Raw genomic sequence first — 20,011 nt, 5'->3', positions numbered from 1 at the left:
TTTGAAGAAAAAGAAAGTGGTGCTTCATTAAGACAATGCATCGTGTAACAAATCAGTGAAAACTGTTGCAAAAATCCATGAATTGGGCTTCGAATTGCTTCCCCATCCACCGTATTCTCCGGATCTGGCGATTTCCTGTTCTCAGATCTCAAAGGAATGCTCGCTGGGAAGAAATTTTTGTCGAATGAAGAGGTAATCGCCGAAACTGAGGCCTATTTTGAAGCAAAGGACAAATCGTACTACAAAGATGGTATCGAAAGTTGGAGGGTCGCTATAATCAGTGTATCTCCTTTGAAGGAAATTATGTTGAATAAAAAAAAATTAATTTTGCCAAAAAAATGTTTTTTACTATGGTAGGCCGGGGACTTTTTAATTAACCTGCTATATATAATTATCAACTATGAATTGTTAAAAAAAAATTCAACACGACATTTCAGTAACTGTACATTTCATTTGATTAAGAAATTCCAATCATACGTCATTTATTAATATAAATATACCTCCACTTAACTTCTAAAATGGCCATTTTTACACACCCACGTGTTACCTAATCCAATATGCTTACGTTTATATTCGATCAACAATGTGTTCGCTTGTGTATGTAAGAATTAAAATTGACAATAAATAAGAAAACGCCCAATAAAAGTACTGGGGATATTTTCAACAACTATAAAATTTGGATTTAATTTTTACAATTAAATTATGGATCGTATTTAATAATAAAACGCATTATAGGATTTAAATTTGACAGATAAATGACTGGATACGTTATTCCTAATTTTTTATTATATTTTAGATACATTCTTATATTTCTTAGTTTCATATTACAAGAAACTATCTTGTCACTATAAATATTTAAATGTTAATATCTATATATTTATACTATACATTAGATACTTACTTAATAGAACTACTCTCAATTATCTGTAATCAATGTTGAAATAGTACATTCAATATATATTAACTATCGATATATCGATATTTAAAAAAATATCGATATGATATGTCGGAGAAAAAAAATATATTGGGTTTGTTTTTGTAACACATATTGCGGTTTTTAATAAACCCTCACAATTAAGTACTATTAGGTGGTTTTTTATAATGTTTAAGAAATATATATTTTTTTAAATATCGAAAGATATCGGCTTAAAAAATATCGATATATCGATATATCGGGCAAAAAAATTTAGGCCAAAAATATCGATATTGTTGAAAAAAAAATCATATATAAAAAGATATATCGACATTTTTTGGCGTCGCTATATTAAAGGGTTATCATAGTGAATATAAATTAATTCTAAAAGCATACAATGTGATGGTCTAAGCGACATATAAAGGTGAATATCTTAAAGGACCTATTTTTACTAATGTACAAAACCTATTGTATAATCTCAGAAGTGTAGAATATTACTTTCGCTCTAGTTTCGCATTTGGCACACGATAAGAATCTATTTGTTGTTATGATTTGAAAAAAATATACTTTATTTAAAAAATTTATACGCAATAGTAACAACATAAATACTATTTAACACTAATTATTACAGTATTTATACAAAATTTTTCATTTCTATATAACTTAATATGAAAACACAAGTAAAATTGCCCATTAATATTCTAATGACTTTGGCATACGTCAAGACAAAAAACACATTATTATTACCATATATATACTTAGTTTTTGTTATTTTTGGGGTTGTACTGCCTGGTTTTTATCTGCCTGAAGATGAAGATGCATATTCGTCTGCCTCAAAAGAATCTGTAGTACATGTTATTATTTTCAGTTTTCAAATTTATCAATTTTCATCTATTGAAAAATAATTGTTTTACTTTTAATTATTTTTAAAGATTCGAATATAAATTGAACAACTTCACTAACTGGAATCAGCAGTAATATTGAACTTATATTTTAGCTATATTTTCTTTCTTGATAGGTTAAGGTCCTAGATAGATAAGGTAAAGGTTCTGTGAATAAATATATATATTGTGTATTTTAATTCTATTACATACGTTAACAATGAAATGCTTACTATTTAATTTAGGAATAACATCTTGGTTAATCAATACTCTTCCAATACATTTGAGTTTATAATTATCTGGCCAGAAATGTCATGAACAAACTTTACAATACATATATAGAAGCTTATAATAGATTCTCTTAGGTTTACCATTGTTTACTTTTAAAAAGTATTTCTAGACTACAGTAGGAATATATGAAAAATAATGCATCCCTTTTTAACATTCATATCAAGAAAAATAACAATTTGTATCTTTGACAATAATTTGACTATATATATGATAAAAATGATGTTTTAAAAACAAATTTCGTTAAATTATTACATCAAAATAAAGTTATTTTGGTAGTTTTATTATGGGTATATATATATATATATATATATATATATATATATATATATATATATATATATATTATATATATATATATATATATATATATATATATATATATATATATATATATATATATATATATATATATATATATATATATATTTCTTGAAGAAATTCTTTAATTTCTTGAAGAATATAATCGTCAATTAGATATGAACAAGCATTGTATAGAAATATGTACGGTGGACCCTTCATTGCAGAAAACATATTATGTCTCAATATCACATTATCGCACTTTATCACCTCAGACACTGTATCAAATTAGCAGTCTATTGAATCAATAATGGGCTTTTAATGCAGTTCCATTTCCAGCCCCCATCTCGAGCGTTAGCTGTTGTTCAGGGGTGTTTAGTTAATACATATGTTTCAGTCGATTGTGCTCTCATACTAACTCGAGGGGATGGATAGCTCGAGAGGTAGGAAGACCTGGCAGGGGCGGAGTTATTACGAAAAAATGAATATATTTTTTAATGAGTCATCCATCAAAATGACACCGACGCGTTAAATTTAATTACAATTAATATATACAAAACAGTCCTCAAATTTATTATATATTGATTCTTGCGTTTTAGATAAGTTAAATAATCTAAATTTATTGTTTTTATGTTTGACTATATCATGTTAGACAAAAATTAGAGCAGATCAGACTAAAAACCAAGTAACTATATGGGTTAGTCGGAGGATACTCCTAACTTGATCCAAAAACAGAGTTATTTGTTTGCCAGTCAATAATAAAGCCAGTTTGGACTTGGTTGTCCAAACTGGCTTGTGATAGGATGGGATGTTAATATGTGATTGCACTAAAACATCAAACTAACCACAAACAATCCAACCCTGCCAAAAGAAAGTCCATCGAATAATTACCAGTGTTTATCGCGATGTAACCAATAAAGAACTACACGATGAGCTTGAAATCAAATAGATCTACGAAGTTACTCAAGATTTCGCTTTAAAACATGAAGTCTGGTTGCTAAATCATACCAACGTGGAAGCAATACAGGTATTGGACGCAGGAAATCAGAATATTGAAGAGAACCAAACCACACGAACTTCTATAGTGTATAAATGTTACTCTTAACTAATTACATCTTGCTAATAAGTTAATTTGCAAATTAAGATTGTGTTAAGCATATGTAATATACAATTAAAATTAAAATGGTTATTCTCAAAAAAAAAATTAAGATTTTAAAACGTAAAATGTACTACTGGGGTCACAAAATAAAAATATTTCTGATATAAAACAGCCTATTTCATTTATATTTCGAAATTTATATCGCTAACTTTATTCAGACCTCACAAACCTCTGTTCAATGATTTCTAGAATTTCTTTAAAGCCTTCTTCCGGTCAGCTTAATCTCTCTAAATATTTTCCTTCTTTTTTTGTGGTTAGAGAATAGCCAAACGCCAGTCAGAGATCAATTAAGAAAAAGGGTAGTCGTGTCATAATAAGAGTTGAATTTTTTGATGATATATTAGAAATATCTAATATATAAGTAAATAAAGGTAAATGGTGATTAATTTGAATTAAAAATAGACGCATTAAATAATTTCGAAACAATGGTGTCTTTTGCTTGATACGTATGCATTAAACAACAATTTGGCTCTTTTTTCATAGCTTTCAGTAACTCTTCATACCCAATAACTTTTAAGCTTTCAAGTTTTACAAATTCGGATAATGTTTGGTAACAAGTTACTTTAGTAACAAACAGAAAACGAATATAAACATCGGTAGGGACTGAGAACTCAGTCGAAATATTACAAACAAGATTTTCACATTTCACACATTTCACATTTTCAAAATGGCTCAAATCATTATGGGAAAAAATCAGAAGACGTCTCCTCTTATCGTCCTATAAGCCTATTACCTGCGATCTCTAAACTTTTTGAAAAACTATACATTAAGAGACTCAAAATGATCACAGAAGAGAGAAATATTATTCCAGACCATTAATTTGGCTTTCGTAATAAACACAGAACAACAGAACAGAACAGAACGAATACATATTATTTTTCTCCGCTGCATTTCTCGATATATCTCAAGCCATCGACAAGGTGTAGCACACTTGACTGCATGTTAAATTGAAAAAGATTTTGCACCATACGCACTTTCAAACTACTGAAATTATACCTCACAGACAGACATTTTATTGTGAAACAGGGTGACGAATACACTGACCTACATCCAATACATTCGGGTGTTCCGTAAGGCAGTATTCTTGGCCCATTGTTATATATATTGTATACATATATTATATATATTGTATACTTATGATAGAGCAATTTTATCATCAGACTAGGATCTAATATCAGCCACAAGAAACCTCCAACTTTATCTTAACAAAATCGAATTGTGGTTGAAAACGTGGAGTATAAAAGTTAATGAGATAAAATCTACCTATATGACATTCACCCCTTGTAAAAGAACTAGTCTCAGCAAAAATTAATAATTATAAACTCCCCAAAGCAGACAACGTTAAATATTTGGAAATACATTTTGAACGATGTTTGACATGGAAAAAACATATAGTGACAAAACGCAGACAACTTGGGCTTAAACTAAACCAAATGAATTGACTGATAGGGCGTAAATCTAAATTAACATTAGATAACAAGGTTTTGCTGTATAAGTCAATACTTAGGCCCATTTGCAAATATGGCATTGAACTGTGGGGTACTACTAGCAAATCTAACATAGCTATCCTTCAGGGGTTTCAGAATAAAGTGTTGCGAATCATCGTCGATGCCCCATATTACGTATCCAACAAACTGATTCAGCTCGATATCCTCTTAGAACCCATAACGAGTGTGATTCGAAGTGTTAGTGCGAAGTACTTTGAAAGACTGTTAGTGCATCCCAATGCACTCGCCAAACAAAAAAACCTAAAATATGTGTGCAATGACAGTGAAGTGCGTAGGTGCAAACGCAAACTACCATACGAAGTGATTAATAGACATATAGAGTGAGATATAATTATCTCTAGAATAAGTTAGAATAGTCTTTAGAATAAGTTAGAATCGTATCTAGAATAAATTTAGATTATAAATTTGTACAGCAGATCTCTTACTAAAGCAATCTTCCACATGTCAGGATAGTTATATTGTATCAGTGAAATCATATAATAATACTTATTGGCGACGGACAGATTGTTGAATTTCTAAGAGATTAATAAAAAAAATCAAAATAATGAATGTACAAGTTAATCGGTACTGAATGGAATTTAGAATATTATAATTACTACTTCTTTGTGGATATCTGAACATATTAGAGCAATAGATTTTTAAATTTGTTAATACTTTAATTGATATATATCTGTATATATCTGCAGTAACAATATCATCTGGTTTCAAAAACTCTTCTTTTTCGCCTAGCAAGCCAGGGATGCCGAGAATATACCGATATATTGATATTTCATGAAAAATATTTTTGGCCGATATATCGTTTTGTTAACCGACATTTTCCCAAAATAAATATTAAAGATATTCTATAAACATTTCGACATTTCAATAATTCATTAAAATTAAATTTTTGGTACTTAATTTTATCATTAACATAATTTTTAAAGTTTAAAATTTTTAAAATTTTTAAAGTTTAAAATCATTGAAGCCAAAATCGGCAATTGGGATATGACGAAGAATCATCGCCATAACTTTCCCTTTTGATGGGCTTCGGCTACATATTTCCTCAAATCAACAAAATTAAGAAAAGTTAAGTATGGGGAAAATTAAATTTTGAGCTTTTTTTGATTATACCTTTAATTTCCACCTAATATAAAATCTTTTTTTCTGCAATGAATAAAAAATTGCCCATATGTCACGTGTGTCGGAAAAAAGATAGTATTACATTAATATTTAGGCAGATGCATCAGGACACTCGGTTCTGAAAGTTTTTTTTATATTGTTCGACGACAGTGATATACCCCGCCCCAGAAATTAGTTACACAATGACAACCGCAGCGCGTGACCCCCTCCGAATTCAATCTAATAGGTAAATAAAAAACACTCGGCGGAAAGCACTTGCAATTTGTCATCTAATCCTCTCTTCACGCTTTGGTGTTTGACAAGTAATTTAATCGGCCTTTGGGTCGCGCCTCCAATCGTAGAGCCTCTCCCTATAGTTCTTTGCAGCAGGGGCGCCCGCAGTATGATGCGACAAAAATGTGTCTTCTTTTTTGTATTGTTGAAGTTTATCAACTCTACAAGGAAGAATTTTTAAATTTTGGTAGCTAAGTTTTTCACTTTTCTAAAACTTCAAATATTAAAAATCCAGTTAACCAAAATCTCATTAAAAATCATGTTATGTGTCTGTCCTGATTATAACAGTCCAGGTTTTATTAATTATATTTTAAAGACTACTTTTTATCGACCAGGGTTTATCTGGACTGTACCTAAGTCATTGCTTAGCGTGGGCTCCGAACCACGGTCCTTGGTATCCTATAGCATCCTATCGGAGTCTTATCGACTGGCCAGTGACCAACTTAGAGGCCATTCCAGAATAGATCTGGATCTGGATGTATTCCCAGCCTGTTATTATGTATGAATAGTTATTCCTGTCAAATTTTAAATTGTTGCGTAGAGATATTTACAATTACAATCACAAACATAAAGTACATATATGTCGCAGCAGGATTCAAATTGCCCGCATCTATCCATGCACTAGGACGACTGTCCTGACGGCTTAACTACTGCAGTACTAATTGAAATAGTTCCTTCCTTAATATAATTTCAAAAAACATGGGCGCATATTGAACTCGGTATTTTAAACTCTCCTGTCATTGTTAATTACGATTTATAAGTAGTTACGGAATTTACAAATTGTAAGAAACACAAATTATTAGTAAGTTCAGATTAGTTTAGATCTCTACACTGTGGCTTGGCTAGCACACGGTCTTCTTCGGCACGATATAGCCAGGTTTTTAGATAGTTGTACAAAATTAAAATATATAGTACCAATTTTTCTCAGTAAATGCGATTCTGAGGTGAAAATATTTTAATTATTACTTCATTAACAATAATATATATATATATATATATATATATATATATATATATATACATATATACATTCTTCAGAAATCTTCAGTAAGTTGTAGATTGATGGGATGTAGATCTTTTATGTAGGAAATAGTTAGTATATAAGAGATAGTTAGATAGTGATGGGCAACAATAATACGAAAACTCATTACCAAGGATTTCAAGACTTTCAAGAATGTATAAAATGTGTTCAAAATTAATATAGAGCGATTGTTTATGATCTCAATTCTTTATATATTTTAAATTCTTTTATTTCTTTAAGTAAATAGACAATATTATAGATATTGTAAGTCTCAGAAAATGAATCACTTTTTAGCGACATAATTTTAGTTATGCTTTCTAAACTACATTTTTTTCTTGTCCTAAGATGGCCAGCTAGACGGACGAATGGTGCTTAAAGTTCTGAGTGATAAATTTACGGGTGACAGAGACCCTGGGCTACATTTGGAACTGTCGCAGTTGGGCTATCGAAAATATCGTCAAAATATAAACAGGCATATATATACAAGCCAACCAAAGAAATTAATATTACTGTTTGGGTTCGGCACCGACTTCAAAGTGATGGTAGTTGGTAGTAGTTAAAATAATATTGTAAATAGATAAATAGGTTTGGGTAAGTATTAAGCTAAATTGTGTGTATATATTAGAATATAAAATAAGTGTAGTAGAGAGGGTAAATAAGGTTTTTGTTTATTTTTATTTAGTTATTACAACGATCATTATGTACGTATTTTATTTTAAAAGGTTTTTTTTGTGTTAGAAATCTAAGTTTGATTATTTTTTACTTTTGAGTTCCTTATTTGTTTTTTGTTTATACACATTTAATATAAGTGCCACTATTGTTATTATTAGACCCATTAAGATATCTATAAAAGTACTATATAGAATGTCGATTAACGATAATATCTCATCAACAACAATATTGCAAGCCGATAAATTACATATTGAATAGTATCGCTTCGATTTTGACATAGTAATATACCTTTTATCGCGCGAATATCATCTTCCTAACCGGAGCAATAAATTATTTTCGTAATATAAGCCAGATAAACTAAAAACACATTCGATATCGTCAAGATAAAGCCCACCTCGACGAAGAAGATCGATGCCGGACCGCGTGGTGGGCGGGGCCGCGGCGACCCTCCGGTTTGCGTTCCGGCAAATCCGGTGGAAAGCCTCCACTCCGGAGACTCGCACCACCGTCCGGGGGGTGTACGCCGAATGCCGAAGGATTTTCGCTTTAGTCGATCCAGAGCGTCGACACGTGTCATTTCAATAGCGGCACGTGAGACACGTGCTGGAAATTAGCACCGAACGGTGGACGTATTATGATAACGGGTCTTCGATTGTTTTCGACGATATATAGCGAGGATGTTTAACATGGAGCACTTGGACTTGGACGCGGTTAATCGCCAGTTCTTTTTCGATGCCAATCCGTACATTACGAGCAATGGTAACAGTAATAGTTCGACGGGATCATCCAACAGTAGTGATTTGTTCTTGTACGACGAGAATAGCAGTGATTCGGGACTCTCTTCCTATTCGTTCAATAGTGACCAGGAGAATAATGGATCTGATGCGAAAGAGTAAGTAACATGGAATGCAGAATATATAATTTTTTAGTATATCGTTATATTAGTAAAAACTAGCATTGGGAACTATCGACTGAAGACAGTCGAAACAGTCGATAGTCGCAAAACAGTCGAGACAGTCGATAGTCCAAAAACTAGCAACTGAAAATAGTAATTACTATTTACTGTAATTACTAGTCAAATGCACGGTTCAACTGTTTTTTCAATTGGTGATGTCAGACGAGAAGATATTCGAACCCTGTCCTGTATAAATTGTGAGAGAGGAAAGGACGGAGATAATTGCTTGGAGCGGTTAATTTTATATGTGCTTATTTTTTCCAACGGTAATACAAGCGAGACGGAGATGTACATATTCCTTCACGTACTAACTTTAAAAAAGAAAAGAAAATAAGTAATTACTGAATACTATTAAGATGCAATTAATAATTTCATTTTAAACGAAGTAGAATTACTTTTATGTTTGAATGTTCTGTGGATCTGTAAAAAGGAATGGAATTTTTCTATGGAATGGAATAATAACCCACAAATATTTTATCGTATTTTGACGTGTTAATTGCTATTTTCAAATAATATATTATAATAAATATAGACAATACAATGGAACTTAAACAAAACCTAAAAACTAAAGATGTACAATAACCATAAATACTAAATAAAAATTAAACATATACCTAATCATAGAAAAAAAACTAATTCATGACATAATTAAAAATGATCGCACAATAACTACTAGAGCTTTTTTAAATAAAGTAAATGCTTTATTTATTATTGAAGGGAAATACTTTTTAACAAAAATCGAGAGAGTAATCGAAATATTGCCATAAAAACAGTCAAAAGTATTTTACTATTTATCATTCACTATTTTAATTTTTTTACCCTATTACATTAAAAATCTTGAAAAATATCGTTCCAAAATGCTGCTATTTCAATATACAATATATTGTCATTTACAAGCAAACTGTCAAAAAAATCATAAATCTATATATATTACATATAAATCTATGTAAGCATAAATTGGGTATATTATTGTCAAAGTCGCGGCTAAAATGACAGACCCAGAACGTTAAAAATCAGTCCAATGAAACTAGTAGAACTAAAAATAGTAACTAAAAGTACATGACTGAAACAGTCGATAGTATCGGTGGCTAAGCAGAAGATCTAATCACTAGAATAATCTTGAACGTTGACACACTACTATAAATTCACAACAAACAAATATGATCCCAAATTTGTTATAATCTTTCATGAGATTTTCTATCAAAATTAATGATACTGCAATGAAATATGAAATTAGAATGAGTAATATATTAATAATTTTATACATTGATATTTTATATTAAAAATAATATTTATCAATATTTTTTGTGATTTTTCAAAACATTCTTCATAAAGATTGAATTAATAAGTTTTATTTACTCTTACGATTCGCTATATTCTCGTCTTTTCTTTAGCGCTTTTTCTTTTCGATAAAAACCCACAGAATACGAATTTTCCATTTATTGAGTTAATCGTCACTTCGAAGGGTATTATAAATGATCTTCGATAATTTGTATTGTATATTTCTTGAGTTTTCAGTCAAGATTATATTATATATATTCTATTATATTCATATTAGTTGGGATGGTCAAAATTCATTCAAAATTTGAAAAATTTGTTTAAACGATTTCCCACAAGCAAGAGTTTGAAACCAAATAAGGAAAACCATCTCAGTCACGCCAATAACCAGGCTGGATAAGTCTTCTAGAATAATCTCCAAGCTGATTACTCTCCAGTTGGTAGGCTAAGTGGTGATCACCGTGATTTAGAGCCCACGTTAAGCAGTTGTTCCAGTTCAGATGAACCCCATACTTCATAAAAAAGAGGCGGAGAGTATTTTTTTACTGTGTGAGCACAAAAGGACATTTTTCTTTAATCGGTCTTTAAAATTCAGTTTATATTCCATTAAATTACAGTTATTATTGTACAAAATATTTTAAAAATCTCTTGTACATTATAACATAGTAATATGTATTTAATTACTTCATAAAACATTCAACAAACATCTAATTATGGAGCATGTTATTTCAACAGTGGCAAGTGAAACACGTGCTGGACATTAGAATACCTTCAATGTTATATGTCATATTTATTTACCATTTAGATTAAATATTTACAGAACATGCAAATATATGCAGTAATATTTAGAGAATAAGATATTTTTATTATTTCAACATATTCGATAATTTTTACACATTTTCGAAATATAAGTATAAAATATACACTGGGTAGTCTAGTAAAATGACAAAATGAATGAATATAATATAATGAGAAATAATATAACTGTTGTTGAATCTTAACATTTATAAAATCGGTTCATGCTTTTGACGCGGAAGATTTGAATTTCTATTAATGTGGACAATCAGTCCACAATCGGTGGCTAAGCAGAAGATCTAATCACTAAAATATCTTGAAAGTTGACACACGACTATAAATCCACAACAAACAAATATAATCCCAAATTTGTTATAATCTTTCATGAGATTTTCTGTTAAAATTAATGATACTGCAATGAAATATGAAATTAGAATGAGTAATATATTAATAATTTCATACATTGATATTTCATATTAAAAAATAATATTTATCAATATTTTTTGTGATTTTTCAAAACATTCTTCATAAAGATTGAATTAATAAGTTTTATTTACTCTTACGATTCGCTATATTCTCGTCTTTTCTTTAGCACTTTTTCTCTTCGATAAAAACCCACAGAATACGAATTTTCCATTTATTGAGTTAATCGTCACTTCGAAGGGTATTATAAATGATCTTCGATAATTTGTATTGTATATTTCTTGAGTTCTCAGTCAAGATTATATTATATATATTCTATGATATTCATATTAGTTGGGATGATCAAAATTCATTCAAAATTTGAAAAATCTGTTTAAAAGATTTACTCCTAAATGATAACAATAGTTTACTAGGAAATAATACTAGGCGGTATGAAATATAAACGGTAATTTTGTAAAATAAATTAATTGATTAATAATATACACAAACTAAACATTTAACATCTTTCAATGTAGTCGCCTCCGTGCTCTATACACTTTAGAAGTTTGAATATTCACTTGTCATTTGTCACTTGTCGCGGTCACTCATTAAACAGACCTTTTAAATATCAATTTCATACTGAAATAAACTTTTGTTAAAGACGTGTCCATCGACATCGAAGAAAATCAAAATGTCCCCAACAACAAATCCAACAGAGACAGGCGGCAAATCTCCGCGAGAGGAAACGTATGCAGTCAATCAACGACGCTTTCGAAGGATTACGAGCACATATACCCACATTACCCTACGAGAAAAGATTATCCAAGGTGGACACACTGAAACTGGCGATAGGATACATCAATTTCCTTAGTGAGTTAGTTAGGACCGATAGAAACTCGAACAACGAATATTTTAACGGCCACAAAAGAAACGCACAAAAGGACGAAGCGAGAAAAATTATTGTTCGAGGTAAGTTACGCGTTATTTATTTTTAGTCTTAATGTTAAAAACTAGAATATATTTATTTGGAATAGTGACATCTATATTTATTAGTGATCACCCTGTGGTCGAAATTCGTCCACAATTTATTAAATTAATCATGTTTCTGTCATAACAGAGTAAAAGGAATAATTTACAAATAATATTACTAAAACTTGTATTCACTAATTCTCTTAAGAATTAAGTCTCACTAACTATTTTCAAATGGCATTTAATTTAATTTGATTTATATTAGTATTGATATTAGCAGTTAAAATATTGATAAGTTTTAATTACTGCACCATTGAACATTATAACAAAATATCATAAATAAAATTATTTTCTGAACCCAGAACTTCACAGCATCAAACATAAGTAACAGGTCAATTGAAAAGTCCCCGGCCTGACACATAGATGGCGCTACTACAATTAAATCGATAAGTTTTTTAATTAGCCATAACTCTCAAAAGATGCGCATGTAAATTTGACATCTGTCGGATCATTAGTTTGTTAATTATAACATTTTGAGTGAAGCAACTTTTGTTATTGTGAAAAGAATTGACAAAAAGGAATTTCGCGTATTGATAAAAAATTGTTTTTTGAAGGAAAAAATACACTTGAAGCCAAAAGTTGACTTGACGCCGAGTTTCCGGACACTGCCCCAGGAAAATCAACCATCAAGGATTGGTATGCTAAGTTTAGACATGGTGAAATGAACAACGAATACGGTGAACGCAGTGGACGTCCAAAAGAGGTTGTTACCGACGAAAACATTAAAAACATCCACAAAATGATTTTGAATGATCGTAAATTGAAATTGAATGAAATAGCAATTACATCATATCATTCACGAATATTTGGGTATGAAAAAGCTCAGTGTAAAGCGGGTGCCGCGCGAGGTCCCTTTTGACCAAAAATTGATGATTCGGAGCAGTGTTTGAAGATGACCAAGCGTAATAAACCCGAGTTTTTGCGTCGATATGTGACAATGGATGAAACATGGCTCCATCATTTCACTCCGAAGTCCAGTCAACAGTCATCCAAGAGGACTGTACACGATGAACTCGCTCCAAAGCTTGTGAAAACGCAACAGTCGGCTGGCAAGGTTATAGCGTCTGTATTTTGGGATGCGCATGGAATCATTTTCATTGACCACCTTAAACAGAAATTACTTTAGGAAGAACCTCAACAGCGACTATTACATAGCGTTATTGGACCGTTTGAAGGACGAAATCGCCGAAAAATGGCCTCATAAGTGTTGCTTCACCAAGACAATGCACCGTGTCACAAGTCAGTGAAAACGATGGCAAAAATCCATGAATTGGGCTTTGAATTGCTTCCTAATCCACCGTATTCTCCAGATCTGGTCCCCAGCGACTATCTCCTGTTCTCTGATCTCGAAAGAATGCTCGCTGGGAAAAATATTCGTCGAATGAAGAGATGATCGCCGAAACTGAGGCCTATTTTGAAACAAAGGACATATCGTACCACAATAATGGTATCGAAGAGTTCGAGGGGCGCTATAATCAGTGCAATTATGTTGAATAGAAAAACTAATGAAATGTTTTACTATGGTAGGCCGGGGACTTTTTAATTGACCTGTTAGTTACATATCTTATAACATTAAACACCTTAATATTTATCAGTACTTCAAAATATTTACCTTACTTTATTTCTTTTATTTGTTATTGAGTATGATTAACCACAAACATCAAAAACAAGAGTTAGATGTGCACGATAAAATCAAAAAGCTAGAACCGTTGAACTCTATCCAAATATTAAAAATGTGTTCACACAAGATAACACGTTTGTGTTTAACAGGATCTGTAGAAAAATTGTTTCGTTGGCATTGTTTTTCTTCAGTCAGGAAATTCTTCTTTTATTAATTAATAGGCTGGACTTTATTAGTACTATTTTATTTACATAACCTACCATCTGGCCGAATTTTGTGGTTTGTATTTAAAGAATGTAAACGTAAACGTAAACGTGTGTGTGTTTGATATTTTACATACACAAAATAAAAGTATTTAGTATTTAAAATACATGAGAAATAGTATTTTGTAATTCGTATTTGAATTAAAACGAATCATATATTTTGCCTAGCTCTGTGTATAATTCTTCACCCCCAATGCTCTGATTCTCATCATTCTTGAAATTATAATAATAATTCTTATTATTATGATATAACATACAAATGTTGACTTTATTGATTCCACAACAGATGGTTGTTCAACTTTACAAACTGAATATAATAATAAATATTTGTTTTGGCTCGCTAGATTTTCAAGAGTCATAGCTAAACGCGGGTCGTTTAGCTATTCATTTTATTATATGCATGCAAATTGTATTTATAATACCTGCTATATATATTATTTGAATTTAATGAAATAAAATAATAAAAATGTACGTGTTATTTTATTGTAAACCTTTCTTTAGAAGACTTTGTACATTTAACATAATATGATCACCTATTTTTAAATATATTTTTGGTACAATATTAAGAGAACGGTAGTTAAAATAAAACTTTATTACGGAAGCTACTTCAGCACCTAGACAAAATAAAATCGATGTCAAAACATTTTACAGATCGTCTATTAATATTTTATGAAAAGGTATAACGAGCTTCAAGATAATATCAGATTACTTTCATAGTTCTGGACATGTGGCATACGTTATTCGAATAAAAGAGGGCATATATAATTTATGTTTGTTGTGTGATTTTTTTTATTTAGGGACAATTAACCTACTAAAATAAAGTTTAAGAGCGCAGCTATATGATTATCATAAGGTTCTTTAATTATTTGCTTATTTGAACAACTAACGTTGTAGTACGTAACAATATCTGCTGAATATTGCAACAAAATATATCAACTATTGAATCAAAATGCCATCCTGCCAACATAACACTGAGAAAAAAGAACAGTTTAACCGGCATGGTTGCAATATTCGCATGTTCAAATCCTGCTGGGGCATACTGCTAAATTTATATTGTTGATTGTTTGTAATTATGATTATCCATAAGGAGTCTGACAAGGGAATCATCTCAGTTATACCGGTAACCAAGGATACAATACCGAGGATTGTGATTCAGAGCCAACGTCAAGCAGTGGGTCCAGTCCAGATAAACCTTAATTGGTATAAACAAACTCTAATATAATTGAAAAAGTAAAGCTTTTGAAATAAAAAGCGAGACGAGTTGTTTACTCTTCATATTATCTTGTCCCTTTGAAAGTAATCCCCCTTAAATGAAATGTTTTTATGCCAACGTTTTTCCACTTTTGGATAATTGTTAAATTCTTCTGTGTCTCCTAAATCATTAAGTCATTCAATCATCAATAAAGTGATTGTGGAATTATGCAAATAGAATACAATTATGAAAAAATCAAGAAGAATTAATGCTGTGCGAGGAAGGGTACTAGCATAATGAGCAATTCATAGTTTGTCCTATTTATTAGGTGTTTTATATACTAGGTTGTTCAAATAATTCAACGAGCGTTATCTATATGTTAACAGTAGAAATATTACGTCACCTTTCATGATTAAGGAGTTTTAACATCTTACATCGTTAACCTTTTTAGATTGCCTTATCATTACGGATAATACTTGGATCTAGCAACATATTCCAAAGTTAAATAAAAGAAAGAAAATCGCCGGATGTAGAAAATCGGTTGTAAAAATGTCTGAAAAAAATTTAGTATACAGAAGAAGAAAAATTCCATCAAGATTATTAGTAGATATCACGAAATTATTAATTGATGTTATTTATTAATAAGTTATACTTATTCAGCAATTACATAATACACAAATATCTGATTATTTTAGATCAAAAATATGTGAAAACTTTGTACGTGCCTTTTAAATTTGAGCTTTTCGCTCGATTTATAAAATAAAATAAAAGATAGTAAAGTTATTTTTAGTTCCATTTTGATGAATTTAACGAATAAACAAGTATTCGCTCTACTTTTTACTAAAACTCTAAATAAAAATGTTTAGTTTCATTAGGTTTCCTGTAAAGACTATTGGCACACCCCCATCAACCCTTAATGTCGGTATTGTTTATTTTGCCACATCAAGTGTAACTGTACATCACCGGAAACAGCTGCTTTGTGTTATAAAATGCACCGGTCTACTATTCGTCGGCATTGTTGGGCTTGAGGGGATGCTTGCCCCTTGCCCTGAAACAAATCAATCTTATCCTCGCATGTAATGTTTCAAATTATTAGGGATGAATTGTTGTTCTACCTTTATTATGAGTTCTGAAGGTTAGATGTGGGAATCTACACAGTGATAATAGATGGAACGAACATGTTTTTGGTGTTTTATGATCAATTAGGCATATCATTTCATGGGAAATACAACTGATTATTATTCCTATGAATTTAAATAAAATATACATAATACTGTTCAAAAGTTTTATAATACTATTAACAATTATTTCTTCTCTGCCTTAATATACTAACAAATAACTGCAACTAAGATATTTTCCAAGGAATCACTTAGTGTTCCTAAGATATTATGGTTCTCGGCGGTTGAGATATCTAATAACATTATGTAAATTTAGAAATCTGAAGGCTTCCGTGTTAACGTAATTCTTTAGTCTCCTTTGATAGAAATCGGAAAATATTTTGATAGTCTCTCAACATCTCAATTTTTAGTTCACCATAGAAGTCACTAACGCGTACTTTATTTTGGAACCCTTGAATCACTTGGATATTGGAGTCACTGGCGCAGCCACACGGATGAATTCCATAACTGCACACTGGTTTTAGTAATATGCAAAATAAGCTTGTTGTAAATTAATAAATCGGAGTTTCGACTCGGACCGCGTAACCAATGCATTTTCCTATACTTGATGTTGTGTTCGTTGCGTTTCTTTTTTATATGCTCCTTCTATCTTCTTTCTCAAAGCGTTTAGTCATAGCTGACATTAATAATCTAGAACGTAACTTAACCAAATGCAAGAATTAAATAAGTTGGTTAATTTGACCAAGAACTTTCCTGACAGTCTTTTAAGTATGATCACAAGTGAAAGTCATAGCCTGGTGATTTCTTGCGACACTTCTTTTGGAATTACTATTGCAATCCTTTCAGAACAATTTGTTTGAAAGGAATTATTAAATTCCATGGAACTTTCTATTAGGTTTATTAACTTTCTAAAAGAATAATCGGCATTACTATCAACGGGGTGTTCCGAGAGAAAGTTAATTGTTGCGTTGTTCTGTTCAACAGGATTTTATTAGAAGGGCTTTTTGATTGATGTCATCTTCTTCTAAGTTTAAGTTTTTCAGTAATTAGACCTATAATTTCTTTTGGAACATTTAAGCTATTTAGTTTCCCTTTAGCAATAGGGGTACTTTCTCTATGCAGCTTCTTAGGTGGCAGTAGTAAAAGTAACTTGTTCTTGTAACATTTTGTAATTGTTCAAAGCTATTTCTTTTAAATTTGTTGTATTTTTGTTATTTATAATGGGTTGGTGAAAAATCATTTAATCTAAAAAAAAATTCTAATAAATTATATATGTATCGTTTTGGATCGATAAACTTTTAAATATGTGTATACTCTGATGATAATGTGTTACAAACCCTTTTGTTACTGATCCCTTCCCTTGGCTTTAACGCTGGCTTTTTAACTGATGGTGAATATTCTCCAATCATTGTCGTATGTGATTGACTTCATCGATCGCAATCATTTGTTCAAAAAGGCTCAATTTCATTTAATTTCAACTGAGGTCCACAAATGGAAACCTGATCCCTTAAAAGTGTGTCTGTTAATTCCTGTGGCACACAAGTATCCGTATTTTGGTATTTTGGTATCCAGCAAACGGTTCAAAACTATTTTATGGTATTTTCAATTTCGCAGTGGGACCGGATATGATGAAGAAGACCTCCAGAATCCATTTTCAAAGTGCAATAACTTTTGACTGAATAAATTAAAACGCTGCGTTTAGATATGAAATATTCTATAAGATGTCACTTTCATAACGGATATGTGGCAATATAAGGCATATGTGGATACTGAAAATATGTATCTGCGTGAAATTCTATACCTGTATTCTTATTATTTTATGGCAAAACGCATTGAAAGTTTTCGTTAGAACAGATTGTGTGTTAAGCTCCTTACATTAGAACTCTTTTTTAACTAGGATTTAAATAAATTAATAAGCTATAATTAATGTTGTTTTACACTTTCCCTCGAATATCATGATTTGTTGATATTTGAAACTCTCCTTTTTATCAACTAAGGTTTATCTAGTTTAGGCTAACTGCTTAGTGTGAGCTTCAAAGCACATTTCTCGGCATTAAGCTTATCAAGTGGCGACTTACCAATTTAGATATCATCCTAGAAGACATCCGGTCTTATCTAGTCTGGTTACTGGCCTGACTTTGATTATTGTCCTCTAGCACTCTTGCCTTATCGACGATCATAATTATAAACAATCATAAACACAAATTTACAATCATGCCCCAGCAGGATTCAAACCCGCGACTATCACAACAGTAGGAGAATAATTCTGCCATCCTGACTGAACTAATCGAATAGAATTAAAATTATTTTTCTTTAATTTCAGGAGCCGGTGGTATGTACAGTGCCCATTCTCTATCCTGGTCCAGAGTAAAAGAACCAAACCCGAACGGAATCATGCACGCCAAAGTCTGGGTACCTGAAGATCCTCGAACCAACAAAGACGGGTCCAGTTCGTCGTTTATATCGGAATAAGGATCCTGTCTCGAGAAAGTTATTCTAGTCAAACTGCGTTGTAAATATGAAAATTAGGGTGCTCAATATAAATGAACTTATGTAAATACGGCAATTTTTCTCGTTTTCATTATATTTATCGCGAAAAACTAATATATTTCTACATACAATATATTTATTTTAATTTACCTGATTTCTAGTCATTTTACATTATTTATTTTGTACATGATTTATCTTATATATTTTGTTATTTATTATTTCATTATTTTTGTAAATAAAAATAAGTTTTATATACATGACTATTATTTAATATTCCACAAATGTAACCATTTTCCTATGATGATCCAAAAATAATAAAGCTATTAAATTATTTATTGTAGATCTATTTAATCTATTTCAAAGTCATACGATACATGTTTTTTAAAAGTTTCTAAATAGTTTTTGAACTAAATTTCCGAAACCGACTTTTTTCTTTGATTATATGGTGCCCTTAAAGTGTTTTCTTTAGTTTACGGAATAGCCAGAAATTCTGTGGAAATGTGAAGATTGGAAACAGACAAATTGGGCCATTGAGGAAATTATTGAATTGCTGTGTTAGAAGCCATATTACCTTTATGAAAAGTTAAGATTTATTAGGGACACTTACCGGTGGACAACAGGTAATACTCAAATAATATTCCTTGTTAACGGTTTCGCTGGACGAGAAATATTTTTACGTTATTAAAAGTTTCAGTAACAATTTAAATTATAATAATTTTATTTGTAGCGGTTAG

At 30.9% G+C, this 20,011-nt stretch overlaps 1 protein-coding gene across 1 annotated transcript; it reads left to right on the top strand.

Moving 5' to 3' along the window:
- Positions 1–8,635: 8,635 nt before the first annotated feature.
- Positions 8,636–19,455, top strand: Fer1 (48 related 1). Its single transcript, XM_076400703.1, has 3 exons — positions 8,636–9,026; positions 12,226–12,533; positions 19,111–19,455. Exons 1-3 carry the CDS (start codon positions 8,812–8,814, stop codon positions 19,257–19,259), a joined length of 672 nt encoding a protein of 223 aa, XP_076256818.1. The 5' UTR covers positions 8,636–8,811; the 3' UTR covers positions 19,260–19,455.
- Positions 19,456–20,011: the final 556 nt, after the last annotated feature.

The sequence above is a fragment of the Rhynchophorus ferrugineus genome, unplaced genomic scaffold, assembly GCF_030347505.1.
Source record: "Rhynchophorus ferrugineus isolate W39M unplaced genomic scaffold, kcgeb_rfMv2 rfM3, whole genome shotgun sequence".
Lineage (NCBI taxonomy): Eukaryota > Metazoa > Arthropoda > Insecta > Coleoptera > Curculionidae > Rhynchophorus > Rhynchophorus ferrugineus.
Note: the sequence above shows the minus strand (reverse complement) of the source record. Positions and strands in the feature narration are given on the sequence as shown.